This window comes from Camarhynchus parvulus, chromosome 2 (genome assembly GCF_901933205.1).
Source record: "Camarhynchus parvulus chromosome 2, STF_HiC, whole genome shotgun sequence".
Taxonomy (NCBI): domain Eukaryota; kingdom Metazoa; phylum Chordata; class Aves; order Passeriformes; family Thraupidae; genus Camarhynchus; species Camarhynchus parvulus.
In genome coordinates, this window is record NC_044572.1 from 55,313,344 (window position 1) to 55,333,255 (window position 19,912).

Sequence of the window (19,912 nt, forward strand, 5' to 3'; positions counted from 1 at the left end):
ACTAACATCAAATACTAAAATATTAATATAAAAAATATTGCCTCAGAATCCCTGCCTACTGTTGGTGTTAAAACTCTTCAGCCCAAATCTGGGACCAGAATTTGACATCACTGATACAAAAATCTGTGATTAGTTCTTCAACCTATGGATGATAGTAGAATATTTGCTTTGATTCTGGAAAGCATCCCTGCCCTGCCTTTGAAAAGCCAACTGTTCATAACCTTTGTTTTCTATTTTGACATTTTCCTAGACTTGAATCTTACAAATGCTTGACCCAAACCAAAAGAAAACTGGTGTCCTTTCTCTACTCTTTGGTGAGTTTGAAATCAGTCTCATAATCCCAAAATTAGATGCAATGATTACAAAAAAGCATATTTTAGTGTATTCTTTTGTGACAACTTGGTAATAGTATCTGATAGCAGCATTATAGGCAGAAATAAAGGCTTTTTTTTCAAAACAACAGATTCAAATTCCTGATGAGGCACGAAGTATGATTTTGAGTGGGGTGATATTCAACAGTCATAAGAGTAATCCTCCACAGCCACTGATTGATTTATATTACCAGACAGGCAGAAGTGCTCATAGAAGTGTGTTATCTTCAAAATTTTCTCATTCACTACGCCACTTTCTCCCACTGCTCCAGAGCTAGGCAAAAACAAGAAACATCAGAATATTTATTCAGTCAGACACAACTTTATTTCTGAAAGGAAACATCTATATAAGCATATATATTTATATATTTACATATTTTCAAATGTATTTATATTTACATGTACTTCTAGTCTTTATATGTAGATTTTGTATATTTTTATACACACACAGATACACACACACGTATATATGTATGTATATATGTATGTATGTATGTGTGTGTGTGTGTGTATATCTCTATGTATGTACCTATGTATCTATACATATATGAATAGCTGCCAGGGCAGGCGGGCAGCACGGGGCTGCCAGCCTTCAGCCGATGACGGACGCACCCGCAGCGCCGGGCGAGCCCCGGGCGCCCGGCAGGAGGAACGCCGGGCGCTTTGTTGGGGCGGCAGGCCCCTCGGCCGCTCCCGAGTCGCGGAGCCCCGGTGGGGACGTGTCCGGCCTCCCAAGAGATCGGCGCGCAGGCGCTTCTCAATCCCCAGCTCCGGTGAGATGCTCTCGGACCTGGGAATGGGATCGCCTTCCCATTCCCTGCCTGCAGCTTTCTTTCCGGCCCCTCTGCAGCACTTTTCCTCCACAACCCTGGGTCGGATTAATTTTTTTTCCTCCTACTAGCTATTTTATTTTTTAATATTGCCCACCTCACGGGAGCCCGTTTGCTTTCCTCTGTAGCTCCCGCTCCCCAAAATAGCGTTATGTAAAGGGAAAGCCGCCTGTTGATTATCTCCGTCTCCCCTTTTCTGAGCTTCCACCCACCCTTTGCCCCCACCCCTCCGTCTGTTTGATTCCAAACCTTTGGGTGGTGTTTTGGTGTCAGTAGGAGATTAGCATCCCTGGAGCACCAGGGGAGGAGGAGGAGTAGAAGGAGGAGGAGGGTGGAGGGGAAAGCAAGACTGCAGGCAGGAAGGTTGGCACATTAACGCGAGTGAGACTCTCCTCCCGCCGTCCCAGCCACCCCCGGCTCCTGGGTGGCAGGGGAGGGGGCGGCTGCCGGCGCGGGTTGCGGACCGCGGCTGGCTGGAGTGCCCGGGACCCGCGCCCGCGGAGCGGTGGGGGCTGCCGGCGGGCGAGGGGCCGCGGCTCCTGCGCGCAGCCCCCTTCTCTTTTATGAACAGCGAGACGGCAAAGCGGCAGCGGGGGACACCTGGAGGAGCATTTCTTGCCCGGGTTTATGAATGGCACTGACATGGAGGAAATACCGTTTCAGAAAGTCAAGACCAAGAGGAAGAAGTGCTGCCACTGCTGCTGCTCCCCGCCGGCTGCTGCGGCGTCGGGAGCGGGAGCCGGGTTAGGGGACCCCCCTCCCTTGTTGCTGCTGGATGCCATCGCCTGCGAGGACGAGTTTGACTGCAAGGAGCTGGAGGCTCTCTTCCAGAGCTACAACCTGAAGCTGGAGCAGACGTCCACCCTCAAGGCGCTGGCCGTCCTCATCGTGCTCACCGCCAGCCTAGCCCTGGTGGAGCTGCTCTCCGGCCCCAGCCTGACCATCTCTAAAGGTTCGCACCCGGTGCACTGCATCATCTTCCTCTCCCTTTTCATCGTCACTAATGTCAAGTACCTGCAGGTCACCCAGCTGCAGCAGATCGTCAAGCTCACCTTGCTCTTCAGCTTCACCTTCTCCTTCCTCTGCTGCCCCTTCTCTCTCGGCGCCTACGGCATGGAGCCGCCCAGCGCCCCTGAGCAGGGCATGTGGCAGCTCATGCTGGTAACCTTCGTCTCCTACTCACTGCTTCCCGTCCGGACGTTGCTGGCCATCGTCTTCGGGCTGGTGGTGTCCGTCTCCCACCTCATCGTCACCGCCACCTCCGTCAGTGCCAAGCGGCAGAGGCTCTGGAGGACGGTGAGAGAGGCTGGGCCGGGCCGGGCCGGGCCGGGTCGGGCGCTGCAGCACCGCAGACCCGCGCGGGGCCGGCCCGCCGTGGGGAGGGAGAGCGGAGAGGCGCGAAGCGGCCCCAGGCCACCCGCGCATCCTGCGCAGGCGGCGGCTGAGGAGTGCCCCGGCTGTCTCCGGCCGGGAAGGGGCGAGCGCCCACCTGTGCCTCAGGCGTTTGTGTCTGTAGTTCCGGAAAGTTTCCGGGAGGCACGGGGGGATGGGGCGGTTCTGGGGAGACGGAACCTCTCGGCTTTGTCTTTCCAAGGAAAACCGGGGACAGGGCAGGGAAGGCCGCGCTACCGTGTGCCCGCTGATGGAGCAAGTTCAGAGCATCGCATGCACAGTCAGTGTAACACAGCGCGCACCAGCATCACCTGGCTCTGTACAAACTTTGCACAGACAATAAGCTGCGTGTGGTAATAGCACCTCCACCGAGCTGGTTCGTATCCTCGCTGTCTGTCTCAGCCGTAGGCCGTTCGTTACTATACACAGCCCATCTGCGGGGGCGGGGAGGGCTCCGATAAAACGATTTGAAATAGGTGGGACGCTCAGAATGGGAACCCCGCCTCTCTGCTCTCCCAGAAAGCGGGGCATTCCCCCTTCATCTTCCCCAGGGCAGCTGCTGCCCTCTTTCCACAGACATTACCTGCTGTGGCAGTGAACTTCCTAGCGATTCCCCTTCCCCTCTGAATTAATCCAGCAAAACCTCCCTCTGCAGCAAGCATCTTTAGAAACGTGCTGCTGCACTCTCTCCTCCTCCCCCGAGGAGCTATTTATATCCCTGCAGGGCTTTTTCCGGCTCTCGTGGCCTGATGGGCCGCGCTGGCAGGGGAAGGAGGATGAGGAGATGCGCGATTAGGAAACGTGTGGGCTGGCAGTCGGGGTTTGCCACTGGAGGCTCTATTATCTGGTGCGTGTGAACCACTGGGAGAGAGCAATTGAAAAATTTTTGTGTCCTTCCTTGCATGAATTGAGTATGCCTGCCCTCAGGAGAAACACATGGGTTCTGTCGTCCAGATTGGTGTTAAACAACAATTTTTTGCATAATTGAAGTACTTGGTACATTACTTCAGCAAAATGCTGGTATTATTCTCCATAAGTGTTGTGATGCTAGGACATACACAGTTGACATGGGCATAAATACAGGAGGATTGTACACCTTTGTGCCCAAAACTGTAAATTCCTGGATCCTTCTTCAGTGCTCACACAGACACACACACACCCTAGCGTGACATGCGCACAAAGAATAGAGATGCACAGGGACAATCACTGAGTGGGGTTACTGAGACAAACAGGATTATTGATGGCTTCACGCTGCTGAGCTGGTGGACAAAATAAATTGTATATTTTGAAGGAGAAGAGAGAGATAAGCTGAGCTTTATGATTTACCCAGATAATCTGATGGTCTATTTTTAAATATGCGATTTAGAGTTTCCATGAGAGGGAGAGCTGATAAAATGCAGGAGCACTGAGAGGAGCATTCCTAAAAAGCATCTGGAAGGATGTTAAAAACACTAGAATATTCCTTTTGAATAGGGCTGAAGATAGCTCTTTTTACTGGAGCACCAATTAGTCCTTATGGGAGTCCAGGCTATCCTGGCTACCCTGACACACAGACAGACTTTCCTTGATGCCAAGCTGCAGCTCAGTGTGGCATCTGCTCTTCTAGATGAGTAACATAAAGAAGATGACAATAACGTCTGCTCATTAAATTATCTAACCAAGGTTGTGGATGTAAAACATTTTGAAAAGAAAAAATCTTCTAGCTCTATCCTTTCACACTAGTTTAACTCTGTTACTCATCAGGCAAGAGACTGGCTTGAAAATGCATAGAAGTAGTTGACTAAGATCTGATGTAACATATCTACGTTTCTTCTTCATCACCATTTCCCCCAGCCAGAGTAATTTCAGTGGTTTGTATGCAGTCCCTAAAGCAGTATGCTTTACTGATAACAGGAGGCAGAAACCAGCTCAGAGTCAAGCAATAGAACTGGTCTGTGAACTTGTGACACACAAAAATGCACACTGATTTGTGGCATATTGGCAAGGAATGAGTCTTCAGGCTTGAAGGCCATCTCCATGTATGGAAGGCCTTCTTTCCCTTACAAAGAAGTTTTTTGCTCTTCCAAAGAACAACTTTGCAATGGTTGGAAGTTTAAAGATATGTAAAGGCTGCATCATCTGAATTTTATTTGCTTGGCCTGAGAGTAGCTGAGCCTTTTTTTCTAAGGGCTAGAGTGGGCTTCTCCTCATGACTGGGATCTGCTTCCCAGACACTGGATATTATCATGATGGCCCCCATGCCTGTAGACGCAGCATGCAGTTGATATGTCAGGGAAGCAGGACTGCTTTATGCAGATCTGCAATAGCATGAAGGGCTCTGCTCTCTCTCCCAACCCCTTGCTCCCTAGCCCCAAGCAAGTTGATGAATTTAAATTTTTTAAAAGAAATCTGAAGTACCTGAAAATGCAGAAAGGCCTGCACCAATCACTGAGATTGGTATTCTGTTAAACACCTCTTTGATTTTTCTGTGATTCGAGCAGGGAACCAACTTGGGAATAAATCTTATTTTTGTTTAGCCTGAGCTTTAGGAGACTGCAGATCTAGTAATCTTCCATTGACGTTAAACTGGAAATTGGTCAGCACAACCAAATAGTTCATATTGTTCCAAGTTCAACCCATTAAAAAACAGGCATAGCTAAGTTAAGGGATTTTTCCCAAAGTGAGCTTTTAGATATGCACCTTCTACTTCACGAAGTCTGAGGAATCTTCATTTGCAAATCTCCGAATGCCAAAAGCTTCACTAATTTCAATAGGGACAGATCAGACCCTGAGCGTGCCCCATGGCATGCTTAAGACTTGCTGTCTTTTAAATGTACAAATTCTCTACATAGTAAAACCAATGCTCATTTTGGCAGAAGTTTGTCATGACTTCTGTTGAGTAAAGCACATTTAATTTGCAAGTGATAGTTTTCTGGAAGCACAGTATTGTCTGTGGAGATCATGCCATGCCGTGCCATGCCATGCCGTGCCATGCCATTCTGTACCGTACTGTGCCGTGCTGTGCCGTGCCATGCCATGCCATGCCATGCCAGAGGTGAGGCATAGGTGTGTATAAAGGCAAAAGGAGTGCAGGAAAGCAAGTACAGGGAGGTAGTGAGAGTCAGGGGAGTAATGTGGCAGAACTTGAGCTTAACCTTTCCCCTCAGTAAGTGTTTGGTTCATTAAATGAAAGGTTCCAATCTACTAATATGTCTGGCTCATTTCTAAATAGAAATATAGTAATAGATTATATATATATAAATAAGTGCAATCTAAAAAATATGCAAAGTACTTGGGGGCAACCTTGATCCCATATGAGATCATGTCAAGGATATGCTGACTTCACAGCTGATATTGCATGTCTTATCTGACATTGTGATAAGGACGTAAGTGGTGTATATAACCAGTAGCATATTGATCATGTCAGTTGGACTCCTTCCTTTCCTTCAGAATCATGGAACAAAATGGTCCTGCCATATAAGGTGACAATGTATCCACAGACAGCTGAACCTACAAATGATGTTTTAAAAGCTTGGACTTTTGTCTCCTTTTTTCTTTCTTCATTTTTTCCCTCTATAGATTCCAGATATATGTTAGGTGCTACAGAGCCCTTACAGAAATAGAGAATTCTGCCTGAAGAATCTTAATATAATTTTTATTGTAATGGAGTGTGTGGGTGTTAGAGACATGAGGACCAGATGGGGTAAGGAAGGCAAAGGTTGTTCATAGAAATCACTCAGTGGTGGCATATCAACTGTTTCATGTCTTACCATTAAATAACTTTTTTGGCCCTCTAAATATTTTAGGTGCCTTTAAAAAAATATATCTTTTTATTTCCAGAAAATTAAAAACCAAATCATACATGACCAAAGTACCCTAACACATCACAGAAGTCTTTGGGGAAGAGCAAAACTTTCAGAAGAAAACCCAGAACTACAGCATTAGAAACAAAGAGCAGAAGAAAGAATAGTGCTCTCATAAACTAACACAAATTTTTTTTCAGAAGTGTGGTGAAACAAATGTAGGTTTCAGTTGGTTTGTTTAGGCTTGTGCTTTTTTGTTTTTTTTTTTTTTTTTTTTTGGCCTGCATTTAAAACTGATTTTATGCATATATTTATTTGCATGCATGATAGCACTTTTATTGATTCAGCAAGTACCAAAAATCTTAGCTGGGATTAGATAGACTGTGTAAAGGATAATGGGGGGAAATTAGTATAATTTATTTTAAATAATTAATTTATTACTTAAAAGTTTATTTTATAATCTTAACTATTTGCAGGTCAGTGTGATAGTATTATAGAATATCACAAGGAATTGTTATGCCAAAGTTAATCTTATTTGTGCTAATGTTTACAAGAAAATTAATGAACACATCACTGACAGAACTGTTAATCTCCACACCTTTGTCTCTCACATAGAAGGCAGAGTTTAGTAGCCTAACAAAAGCACCTGTGAATCAAAGACAGCTCAGCTCCATTGTCATTATTATTCAGTGCAAAATTCTGTTTTTCTCCTTCATGCATATAAAATACTGGTGAGGGACTCTACTAGTTCAGTCTTTGTGATGCTTTCCAAATACTAGTATCAAGAATAGATCTAGAATTCTATTATCTATAATATTGTCTAGAATTCAAGCATATCTATCCACTAATAATCTGTTTGAATTCGCTATTTTCCTCCAGTTCCAAAGAGAGGGAATACTGTTTTTAGAGTTTCTCAATACCTGTGTGTAACTCTAATTTTCATTTCATATTTAGTCCATATTGAAAGATTGCTAAAAGTTTGGAGGGGGGGGGGTTGGTGGTTTTACTCCTTTCTAATCAAAGTGGTGTCTTAATTTGTGGCATAGGCTTTGCCAGGTCTTGACCACAGTCATTTTATCTAGGGGCTGAAGTGTAGGATTTTCTATGGAACGTAGAGTTCAGGATCTTTTTCCACATAGAGATTAGTATGCTCTTGAATCCCTGAGTCTGCAGATGCTGACACTGCTACTCTTTGTGGGTTTCCGAAAATTAACAGCATGCTGATGGTTCTGCACGCTTGAGAAACAAGAAGCGTTGTTGAGAATCATGTGACTTGGAGACATAGTCAATAACAGTTTATCTGAGAAGTTTAGTTGTTATTAGTAGGCAAGATCCCATCATTACTGAAGAAAAAAAGGGCTTCTATTCAAAAAAATATTAAAAAAAAAATTCAAAAACCAGTTATTACTGTTATATACTCAGTTACTACCCACTTTCTTTGATGTTAGGCTCTCCCTTCTGCTTCTCCAAATTCTAAGGGTGGTGTCTTTCATTCTGCTGGAAATGTTGCCTACATTGGCAGCATCTGTAGTCTTTCACAGGAAGGAAGGGGATGTTTGTGCTAATGTTGATATAGTCATTTCTCTTCCTTTGTTGTTCTACAGCTCCATGTTTCATCCAAAATTTTAAAATGGTTTTCCTTTATGTATGCTAAATACTTGTTCTTTATTCTCTTTGTTTCAACTAATACCAGATCTGGTTATCTCCATGTTCACATTTCTTGAGCTGACCATGGGGGACTCTTTTTTATAGCTGTAGATGTTGTCTTTAGGCTGCACCTTTTGTAATACCATGCTTGTACCTCCTGTGTCTCCCCTTCTCAAGGTTTGTACAAGGTTTGTGTTTCTTACAGTATGGCCTACATTTCTGCATAGTACAGTTTTGTTATGTTTTAGTCATAAAACTGTTGTGGTAACATACAAAGATAAGCAAAAGTAACATAAATGAACTAGACAGATCTGATAAACTAGGGAAAAATGTTTAAACCAAGTAAAAAAATGTGCGCAGAAGTTAAAAAAAGTCAGCCTGAGAAGGCTAAATTTTTAGCCCAGAAAGAGCCTGACATGTCTCAGTCTGAAGGCCTTGCAAAGTTAGTGCATAACTTATAGCTTTTTATATAGCAGTGACAATAGAGTAAGAACAATGGCAATACAGTACTACAGGGCTATATTGTTGCATTCCTTTTGTGTGGTTTAGACTGTCTCCACATGTATTGCTACTGCTATTATTTTACTGTTATTAAAGTGAGCCCAAGGGTGTTTTCATTTCAAAATGGTAAAATGTTGTTGCCTAGACCCTAGTTTATAGCAAAACATTGCGTGTAATGTTAGTCATTATGAACTGTATTTAATTTGCATGCTTACTCTGTGGAAAAGTATTTTTCACAAAGTGTTCAGTGTTTGTGCAGCTCTGAGCTCAGGGGCTACCAAACCGGGGTTAAAGATTTTTGGTGGTTCTATGGGATAAGTTATCAAGGGTTTCTACTCCTTTCTTCTATAATTTCTTTTTTCCTGAACATGTAATTTTGGATATATTCAGAGCTAAACTTCTATGAGAAAATGTTGTAGGGAGTAGTTGCTTTTGATATGTTCTGCCATTTAGGCTTCTAAGTATTTTCCCCATTTCGTTTTCCCCAGTTATAAGCATAGTGCAATGCTTTTCTTGACAGAACCAGTGTAATATAACAACTAGGTAGCGCAGATTTCAATTTCTTTTCATCTCCTTTAAGCACAGCCATGAATTTGTGCTTGTCTGTACATGGGCCTTATGAAATTGGCCAGAAATATTCTTTCTAGGGTCTTATGTCATTCTGTCAGTTTAGATGCAGTGCATTTCTTCTCTTGCCATTCCAGGAAACATTAGCTCACATAAAATAATGTTTTCTGTCTATCATGGTTAGTTATTGTCTTTAACTTTCTCAGATGCAAAAGGCCATATATTCCTGGCTTTACATCTCTTTTCTGTTACCATAAGGTGGTACAAATAGAACTAAATGCAGGTGGCATGTATGGAACACCAGAGATGAGCCAGAAAAGCATTGTTTCTTGTTCCTTGTAAGCTCTTGGTAGTGTCAAGATGGAATTATTGTTAGAAAGTCTATTATGAATATGGAAAAGGCATAGCTTCACACAGACTTCATGTTCTGGTTAATTCATAATGTTATAAGAATATTTCATCTAGGACTTGAAATGTTTGTGTTTTATGACAGAAAGAACTCAGGCAGTATTAACTCCTGTAAGATCCTTGCTGTTGGGAAGGTGAGGAAAGAGTGCCAGCAGAAGAGACTGATTCAAGTTTTTGAGCTGAGCTTTGTCTTTGGCGGATGGATGGATGGGTATGAGAGACTATCAATGAGTAGAATGGATTTTTCTTTTTCTTTTTTTCAAAATTTCCAAAATATGTGATTTACTTTCTTACTTTCTTCTTCTGGGGGAATTTTTTGTGGAAGAAATTTGCTTTGCTTCAAACTTTTAAGATACATACCTACAGGAATATGAGGACACAACATAGTTACTGCTTTGTCCAGCTGTTTATATTCTGCATGAATTTACCATGAGTTGATTCCTGAAATAAAATCACCAAGCACTTTGTATAAACAGAAAAGATGTTTTCTCCATCAGTATTTGAAATAGTGAAAAATCCCAGAAATGTGGATCTAGCGTGTGGCTCTAAGGTGAGCAGTAAAATGCAAAAACCCTCAAGAAAGATAGTTACTTATTTAGCTGTGGTTCAGGAACTACAGAAATCCTTCTTCACCCAGATATGTGTGTTGAGGAAATGTGTAACTAGTATGAAAAATTTTATAGAGCAATATTTCGCTTTTAACATCACCTTTCATATATTTGTTCTGGAGCAAGCTGCTAAATATTGGGTTCAAAGTCAACATAATTAACTTTTTACAGTGGTTAGCACATAGAATTAAGGAGTGCTTAATTTGGCTATTGTGAGTTTTTTTCAAAGGTTACTCATTCAAGCACTACAGTGTACACTACAGTGTCTGTCAATTGCCATAAATCTGCTTATGATTACCTCTTAGAAGATGAAAGTAATTATCCACCCATACAAAATTAGAAAATGAAATAACGCTAATAAACACAGTTTTAAAAATAGATATACATAAAATATATCCTTAATTTGAGTATCATCAGGCTGAAAAAGGATATTTTGCTTGAGCAGGACTTATGAAATTTGTTCACAAGAAGTTGAAAAGAGGCCTATGCCCTCTAAGGACTTTCTTTCTTTCTTTTCTTTCTTTCTTTCTTTCTTTCTTTCTTTCTTTCTTTCTTTCTTTCTTTCTTTCTTTCTTTCTTTCTTTCTTTCTTTCTTTCTTTCTTTCTTTCTTTCTTTCTTTCTCTTAATCTGTATAAAATACAATGTAGCAAAATTAATTTTGAAGTAAATTGATCACTGTTTCACTGTTCATTCAAAGGTGGAGGATGTTGGACTGAACCTCATTTCACTTTTAAATGCCAAAAACCATCTTAGTGGATTTCAGGGAGATTACCTGATGTGTCAAAAATTCTCCTTTCCTGTAATAATTTCTTCCCAGGATGTTTTAACTAAACAGGTACATCATTCAATGGGAACCATATAAAAAGTCAATATCTGCTTGTTTATTAAATGACATGGAAGTAGTAATGGTGTGTAAAGTTCTGACCAAACAAGCATGCAAGAGACAGAAGCTCTACCAGGATCAAATTTCTACTGTTGCAGGTTGTCTCTGGAGTCTGCTCTGCAGAATCCTGGTCACTGCTGTTATGGCTGTCAAAGATTTGAGTGCTACTCTCACCTGGTATTATGGATCCCAGAGCTGTGGTGCTATGCTCTGGAAAGTGAGGATTACCCCTCATTGATGTCCTGTGTGATTCCTGGTACTCCACCCTGCAAGCTGTTATGCTGATCTCTCTGCTGATCCATGCTGGTTTAGTGTAAATCAGCTGTCACTGCAGGGGCTCTGGGAGTTGAACCCTGTTTTAAGTTCATAGCTGGATTAGCTATGATGAATGCTCTGTCATTCCTATATGCTTTGAAATATAAGGAATAATGCTGTTTTTCAAAACAGAGAAACAAAATGAGCACTATCTCTATGTTCAGCATGTGGGTTTCCTCTTTACCAATTATGTAAATGACAGTGGTGAATGATAGATGCTTGAGTTCCCCCAGATGGAAAGATTACAGCAGCTTATTTGGCCTTCTCCATGCAGCTCTCTCTATTTTAGGCAGCAGTAGATTGAGGAGATTGCAGCTGAGTTAATTTGCTTCATCTGTTAGTCAAAATAAACTGCTTTATCAATAGTCCATTTCTTCTTGCTTGCACTATTAAAAACATTAGTCTGGTTTTTGCCTTTGAAGAGACCACAGCCTGAAGAGGGTTTCCTATTCTAAACTGCCCTTCACAATACTGATTAATGTTAACACAATGGCTCAAATACTTTGGTGGGAGAGCAGTATGATTTTCTACCTGAGACTGCATATTCTCCTTATAACAGTTTCTGACGTATCCATCAGTGAAAAGGATAGTGATGTTTAAGAGGAAAAAGTGGGCATAATTGCTGGATTTTCTTAGCTTGTCTATTGGCAATGAAAAATGTACTTTTCTTACTCTTGAGTCTTAGAAGAATACTCTGAAAAAATTAACTGTTTGTATTTTACAGTTAGGATGAACAGAAATACTGAAATGGGCAATGTCCACTTGTAAAGTCTCTCTCCTTAAGTGATCTAGTGTATCATCAGAGAATTTAAATATTTTTTGCTTGCTTTTTTTTCTTTTCCTGCTGATGCTTTTTTGCAACCCGTCCTTGTCAGGTTTTTGCTGATTACTGTAGTTCTTGTTGCAGTAGTCTCTACTGAATTTCCCCCAAAAAGGAGCATCAGCCAGATGCAAAAAAGAGAACACTCTTCTGACAGGCAGATTTCTGCAGAAAGGAGAATGATCTTTCCTAATTTCCCTAAAAGTACACAATATTCAGCCCCAAGACCTAGTCTCTCTTGTCTATTAGTGAGTCTACAGTCATGCACCTTTCTTCCAAATCTCTTTGCCATCATTTGCAGAAGTCCCATTTCTTCAGCACAATTATATACTGAAAAACTGAGCTTAGCTACTGATCATAAAGATTCTTCATTCTCTTGGGATGAAGATGTAATACCTAAAGTTGGGAGAAATTGTCTTTCCTACAAAATGTCTTACATGCCCCTGAAGATGTCTTTGAAGTTTAGTAAGACTTTCTGGTCCTCTTTAAACGTAAGGATTTGACATATAAATAAACTATTACCTAACATTTTCAAAGAAATTCTCTTCACAGGAATATATCAGCTATCTCAGCTCCTTTTCACTTGTGTGTGATAGTTGCTGCCATTCCACTCATAAAAATAGAAAAAAATGAAAAATGAAAGATTTACAGCTACTTTGTACAGCTGAAAACCTTTTTCTGAAATGTAGTTTTTTAAAAAAAGCATTTCTAAAGCTGATAGACTGCTGAGTTACAGTGATCTTACTGTGAGCAATCCTATAAGGAGATGGCTCTATTGAATGGTACAAACTTTGGAAAAGATATTTTTTTTCTTCCTTATTGCAACTGGGGTTCAAGATTGGAGGTGTATGAGGGAATAGTCTTCTCTTCTTTAGAGCCATATTTCAGATTTAGGTTTGTAAAGTTCAAGTCTCTTTAGTATCTAAAGATATTTTGATGATGTACCAAAATGTGTAAGAAACACTGATGCCACTAGTCCAGTTTCTGATATGAGAATATGAGTTATTTATGTACCATCACTGTTGGTAACTCAGCAAGCCTGGCAAAGTTGTTTCCTTGGTCTGTGGGCAAACACAAATGTTGTTTTTCTAAGATTGCTTATGAAGTAATAGGTATATCTTATGTATCTTATGTGGAATTGCAGTGCAAGTTCACAGGACCTCTGCACCTAAAATTAGCATGCCTAACAACAGAAAGTGAGGCAATCTACTTCCAGGGCATTATAGAGTCTGCTGCCATATTTGATTCTTAACATGTTGGGTAAATATTATTATTCTTACAGTAGCAAAGCCACATTGACGCTAAATCAGTCCCAAGGAAACCCATGGGTTTGACTTGTCAGCAAACGCCAGCAGTGCAACATGTAAGACACTGGGTACAGTAAGAACTAATTCTGTGTAACATGGCAATAAATGCAGAGTATTTAGAGGGTGTGAATTTTTTCTCTTCAAAGAATGCTTAAGCTATCTGAAAACAAGAAGCTGGCATGAGGTGGCTGTATAAGAGTAGAAGAAGAAGGGAAAGCCATTAGGGGTCAGATTAATAATCCTCAAGAGAAATATTTCTCTCTGTAACATCTGAAAATATCTCAGTTGTTTTCGGAGTTGGTTAAAACATCTCCAGTTGAAAATGTTCTTAGGATTGGTGTAGATGTTAGAGGTCTACTGGTGGCCTGGACATAATACTATATCACTGTATCACATAGCTATTGCAATATTAACAGTTGTAGATGCTGATTGGTATTATCAGTCTGAGTAGTTTCTGGGTTAAACTCTGGGGAATTTTATGTGACAAACGAGTACCATAGGAAAAGTAGGATTTAGTTAGCTTTCTCAGTCTTTGTCCAACAGATTGGATATTTCATTTCTTATGCTTCTCTTGCCCTCACTAAATGAGTGAATTTCTAGTCTGGTACACAAAGAATGGAGGAAATGCTTATCAAGACAAAATTACTGACATGTAAATGGCTAGTAGGTGTCCATTTAACAATTAATAAACAGCAGTCTTGCTTCCACTATCCATTCTGAGGATTAATTTAGGCCTTGGACACGTTGAAATGTCAGTGTTGGTAAAACACAATGCTAAAGACAAGAAAAAAACTGCATTTTGCACCAGCCTGTTAATGATGCTTTCAGCATCTGAAGCACACTGTTGCAGTGTTGGGTGCTCCAACTGTGCCAGTTTTATAGTGTATGCAAACAGAACAGGAGTTCCAGGTAATACATTTTCTCCTCTGACTCAAGAAAATACAGCACCACTCTTTACATTCAGGAGAAACATGGTGACAGACCTGGGTGTACTCACTTTCTGCACTGGGGAGTCACTCCTGTTCTAGGTCAATTGTGCCTGTGCCTTTCCCAAGGGTGGGTAGCACTCTGTACTGCCTCACCTAAGGCCAGCTTTTGGGAATGTGTCAGTCAAGCTTAGTCATGTGAGTTTTGAAACTCTGTAACACATCCTGGTGTATTTTGTCAATACAGCCTTCTGTGTTGTAACCTCGTATCTGTGGGGATGACAAAGTGGCATTAAAGAGCTAACACAGAGATGAGAGAGTAATGTCCTCTGAATAGGAATCAGAAATCTCTAACAGTGAAAGACAGTGTCTAGACTTTGCCCAGACTCCAGGAATATCAGATATCTAGGCTGTAGTAGGAAGGAAGTCTCATAGGTGAATGATTTGGGTTAAACAATAGTTAAAAGGCCAGCTCTTTCTTTATGAGTTTCCAGAAACCAGCTTTTAACAGCCTAATTTTACTATGAATCAATATTTTAAATCATCATTACCACAAAAAAAAAAAACAACAGTAATCTCATGCATGTGGGTACACCCCCTTATTCACCAGTTTTTACCACGCAATAACAGTTGAATCCCTGCACTGAGTGGAGTGGGAAGCTGCTAATGTGAATTAGAACCAGCCAGCAGGATGGGCTTTCAGATGGATGTTTTCCAAAGTTATCATCGCACCTGCATGGACTTCTGTGCTGGTGGGAAGAGACTGGGAATAGGAATGAGGAATCAGTGAAAAAAAAAGGTCCAGAAATGTTTTTTTTTACTGTTCTGTCAGTTTAGGTCCTTATGTAACAACAGCCACATTATTTTAACTGCTGCACGAATTTCAGCAGGAATAGTGTTAGCCTGAATTACATCTTCTGTAAATGAATCTTAACTTTTCACTTTATTCCTAATCATGTGTGCCTTAATTAGATACGGATTTTTGGAAAATACTTAAAACTGGTGTTATAGCTAAATGTTGGTTGATTTAGTATAGGTGTTAAAACAATGACTCTCTTTGATGGATCCTGGAACAACTCTAAGCTTAGGTTCCAAACCTTATTAAACAATTTGAAAACATAAATTACTGTTAACAACCAAAAATCCTATTTTCTTATGTTTCAAAAACACTTGAAAAGCAATTCAAGGATTTCCCCTGAAACCATGTATGTACAGTGTCACTCCAGGACATATAACCAATTTGATAAATTATACTGAAAAAAAAAAAAGAAGTTACATTTAAAAATGGTTAGAAGCAAATAAAGTGGATTAAACAATTTGGATTCCTACTAGGTATTCTTTAAATGCCTCAAAACTTCAAAAATTGCATCAGTGTCCATAAAGAAGTGGATCATTTATAACCAGCATGTTGGCCTCAGTGAATGAGTCATGGAATAAGTTAGTTCTGGAGCAGATAATGTGCCTGGTATCGAGTACCAAAGATACTATATGAAATTTTGATATGGGAAATCAATAGGCTTTGCATGTTAGTTTGGAAATGTTATGTGAATATTTCTTTCAGAATGGACAGAAACTATCTTCTCCCCATACAAATAGCCAGATTCTATCTTATACTCTTGCTTTGGGTACATTTCTTTCTCAATACCTGAGTTACAAAGCAGACTGTCAAAGAAGGCCTTAATTTTGATAGCAAGATGATACCCTGTAATAATCTATGCTCTTCAGCACTGTTGCATCGAGTCACATCAGGAGCTGAAGATTTACAATCTATTTAAATTTGTCTTGCAATGTGTTTCAAGAAGAGGTCTTGCATAGTAATATTGTTGAATGTGTTCTAATAAAGATGTCTTGCTGCAAATTCATTGAAAGCACAAAAGAGTGCTTGCTGAAAATTAGTGATGCAGTGCTACAAAATACACTAGCACCATATCCTGAAACTAGTCTTACTTTGCAGTTGTGTTTCAGGAAAGATCTGCTTGCTTAAGGTGCTTCTTTCCCAGTGACTGTTTTCTCATTGTGGCTGAGAAAACACTAACACAAAGCAAACATGGGGATTGCTCAAAAACCTTATATATCAAATTCTAGGCTGAAATTCACTATATCTTATTATTATTTAATAATTGATGTTATGGTAATATCTACAAGTGCCAACTCTGATGAGCTTCTCAACTCACTACTTGCTGTCCAAGTGCACAAGTAACAGGCAACTCCTATTGCTCTGCTAGACGTAGCAAAGAACAGGAAGAAGACTAAGAGGAAGAGAAGTGAGATAATTTTCCAAAATTCAGAGGTCAATGAGATTAGATTGGAAGTGTCCTGACTTCAGCTGCAGTTGACTGGGACAAGAATTTAATAAGTAACAACATCATCTTAAGCATCATAATGCCTCAAGGAATAGTTTAAAATATTTCCATTTCCTCTGGGCTAAGCTATACTGTCATGTTTTCTTTTCAGTTTCTCTGACATGAAGATTTTCCTCTGGTCTGCATGACTTGGGGCAGGATGTTCATAAAAGAGTGGGGAGTTTCATGTTACAGTTAAATGGAGCATGTTTATGAGCCACTTAATTTTTTTTCAATGCATTTGCTTCAGTGACTTTGTTAATAACTGCATAACATGTAAATGAAAGGTTGAATTTGTTTACCCAAAGCAATGACATTATTGTGCACAAGCAAGAAGAGCTATTCATCTATATATTTTCCAAAAACAATAGAATTTGCTTAATTTCATTTTTTTCTCCCTTGGAAATTACAAATATGTTTTGGAATAAATTTTTATCTTGGTTCTAGAACAAAACATCCATAATTCATACATTTTAATGGCTATCTATTATAATTCTGTACAAGATAGAGTGTGATGAAGATGAATGTCATTATGCCAGAGCATATTGTAGTTTAATTATAATAACAGTAAGAAATGTACACTAAGCAACCGAAAATCTGAAAAATTCAAATGGCCCTTAAATGCTCATTATTTTATTTTCTGTTTGACATTTCTAAAAAATTATTAGCGGGCATTTTGGAAGCAGTGCACTGATTTGTCCGCAGAGGATTTGGGCTTCATTTTGTTCCACAATGTATAAGAAGTGGATATAAGATGGGTGTACTTGAGGGGAAGATTGAGAGAGTCACTGGTTAGTCAAACAAAAAAGAAGAGGCAGACTGCTCTGTAGCCCATTGCTAGCAGATTATAATTCCCAGGAGCAGCTTCACAAATTGTGTGAGTTAGAAGAACTTGGCCATGTACATTATTGACCTTTACCTGTATCAGTATGCCTGGCAGCACATGGTTGAAGCATACCTTAGCACAAAAATCAAAATCATCAAAAATATATTAAAAGTTCATGCTGTGAGGAATATGAGTGACTTTGTTTTATAAAATATTATGAAAAAAATACAATTTTCCTCTCTTTATCTGATTTCATTTGTGAAAATTTCACTGTGCTTGCTTTTTGCTATTTGAATAATACATTTAAACATTGCAAATGGTCAGTAGTGCACTATCACCTACACAAATACAAAGCATATTTATTCTGAAAGTTATTGAAAGAAGTATCCTGCCTGGTTTTTATTTTCTCTCTTTCCTTATTCAGGTTTTCTCTCCCAAAGGAAATTACTCAGAGGACTCTCAATTTCTCATTCTGTCTGTCTCTTTTCCTTGTTAGTGTTCTTGCACAGACTTCATAAAAATTTTCCCTCAAAAATTTCCCCTCTAAGTAAAAAGCTCTTCTGGGCCTCTATGACTAGAGGAAGGTCTCTCTTTTTTATATATTTTCAGAGTTTTTATGCAAGTCATAAATATAAATTTCTGCATGCCATCCTCAAGTCCTGCTTATGCAAGACCCTCAAAAGATGATTCATAAGGGGGCAGCTTCCATTCCTTAAATTTTTCAAGAAGAGAAATTGATGCAGAAATGAGAAAAGTCAGATAGTATCTCTCTGACTGTTCTGCTTCATTCTGCAATAAGCATTTCATCCAGTTGCTTTAGTGGTGGGTTTGCTTAAATATAAGCATCAAGACTGCCTTATAAACTGTATTTAAGGTCAGAAAACAATAGGAAATATTCTGGCACTTTCTGCAAGGTGTTTTGTACAAGGTAAGTTTGTGAAGCTTTGATAATAGCTGAAAGACTGGCATTTTTCACAGTTCTTGGAAAATAAAAAGCTCTTCTGGGCCAAAAACAAATACCATTTTGTCACTAAGTATTTGAAATAAAATATTTAATTGTAGCTTTCTGCATCTTATTTCTAAGGAGATCTTCTTAAATATATGATTACAGAGTATATCGTAATCTGATGGAGGTTTCTGGATGTAGCCTGAGGGTCATTACTGAAAAGCAGTAAGCATAAAATGCTGAAATATTTAAATTCTTGTTATTCCTTTTATGAATTCTTTTTGCCTTCTATTTGCTTTGAAGTTCTCTGTGTAACCCTGGCTGGCAGCTGTAGTATCCTAAGTTGGTTACTTGTGACTTTCTGCAAACATATCAAACTTCTTGAGGTTTTTTGGTTTGCTTCTTGAATGATCATTTATCAATTGCTGGGGAAAAAAAATAAATCACTCAACATTCTTTAAGTGAAGTTTGGGTTTTTTTCTGAATAAATATTCTCTGACAGTTCTTGTCCTCCAAAGATTTAATGCAAGTGTTAAAAGCCTCCAGGACAATATAAGTTACAGCCCTTTACAAATATAATTTCCAGGACAACCAAAGGGCCTGCTGTTTCATAAACACTGTTCTCTTAAGCAGAAGCATTTGTCTGTCTGTCATCTTCATTCAGATCTGGACTATTTGAAAGGCATGGAAATATATGGTACAACTGCACTTATAGGTGAGGTTTGGGTTGTAAATATGGCTGGTGTGATATAAGAGACCTGTCAGAGTTCCTTGTGTGCTGCAGCAGTAGCCTTCCTTTATCACCCAGTCAGGGACCGACACGCAGCTCCTTCTCAGTGCAATGTGCTTTGCCACTCCTGCTTGTTGGGAGATCACTGCTGAATCTCACGATAGCTTTTGATTGCCATTCAGTTGTGGAAAGGGGGATTTCTTTGGTTAACAAATATATTTGGGCTTTGGCTATGAAGAAGGGCATGCGTTGTTACTGAATTCAACATGCCTACTTTCTGGGTGAAAGAGGTGATTGTGTTGATGACCTTTTTTCACAATCTCCACATGCAGTCATACACTGCTTGACTAACATCCTCTTTGAACAATTTAATTGTTTGTGATAAACAGCAGCATTTTCAGCCTTTGGGCTCTGAATCCTTTGTTGTTGTTTTGCCTTTTTGTTACATACTACTCCATGTGACAACAGCATTACAAGCTTGGCTTTTGCATGGCTAATTAATTATTACTACAGCACCAACAGACTGTGTATAAATTCTACCCTTCTTATATGGTGTGATCAATATAGCGTATGAGTGGTGTATTAATTGACTCAACTGGACTTTAATGATAGACTAAAATATAATAGATTAAAAGTCAAGACCAAAAGAGAGATAAAATAGTCTATTTGAGTGACTTTCTAATTGGGCTTTGGGTAATGTATTTCCAGTA

General features: G+C 39.8%; 1 protein-coding gene across 1 annotated transcript in view; it reads left to right on the forward strand.

Moving 5' to 3' along the window:
• Positions 1-1,799: 1,799 nt before the first annotated feature.
• ADCY1 (adenylate cyclase 1) overlaps positions 1,800-19,912 on the forward strand; it is a 149,626-nt gene continuing 131,513 nt past the window's right edge. Inside the window, exon 1 of the mRNA XM_030971284.1 lies at positions 1,800-2,497. Within this exon, the coding sequence (XP_030827144.1) occupies positions 1,829-2,497 (669 nt within the window). The 5' untranslated portion in view covers positions 1,800-1,828. The remainder of the gene's footprint in view (positions 2,498-19,912) is intronic.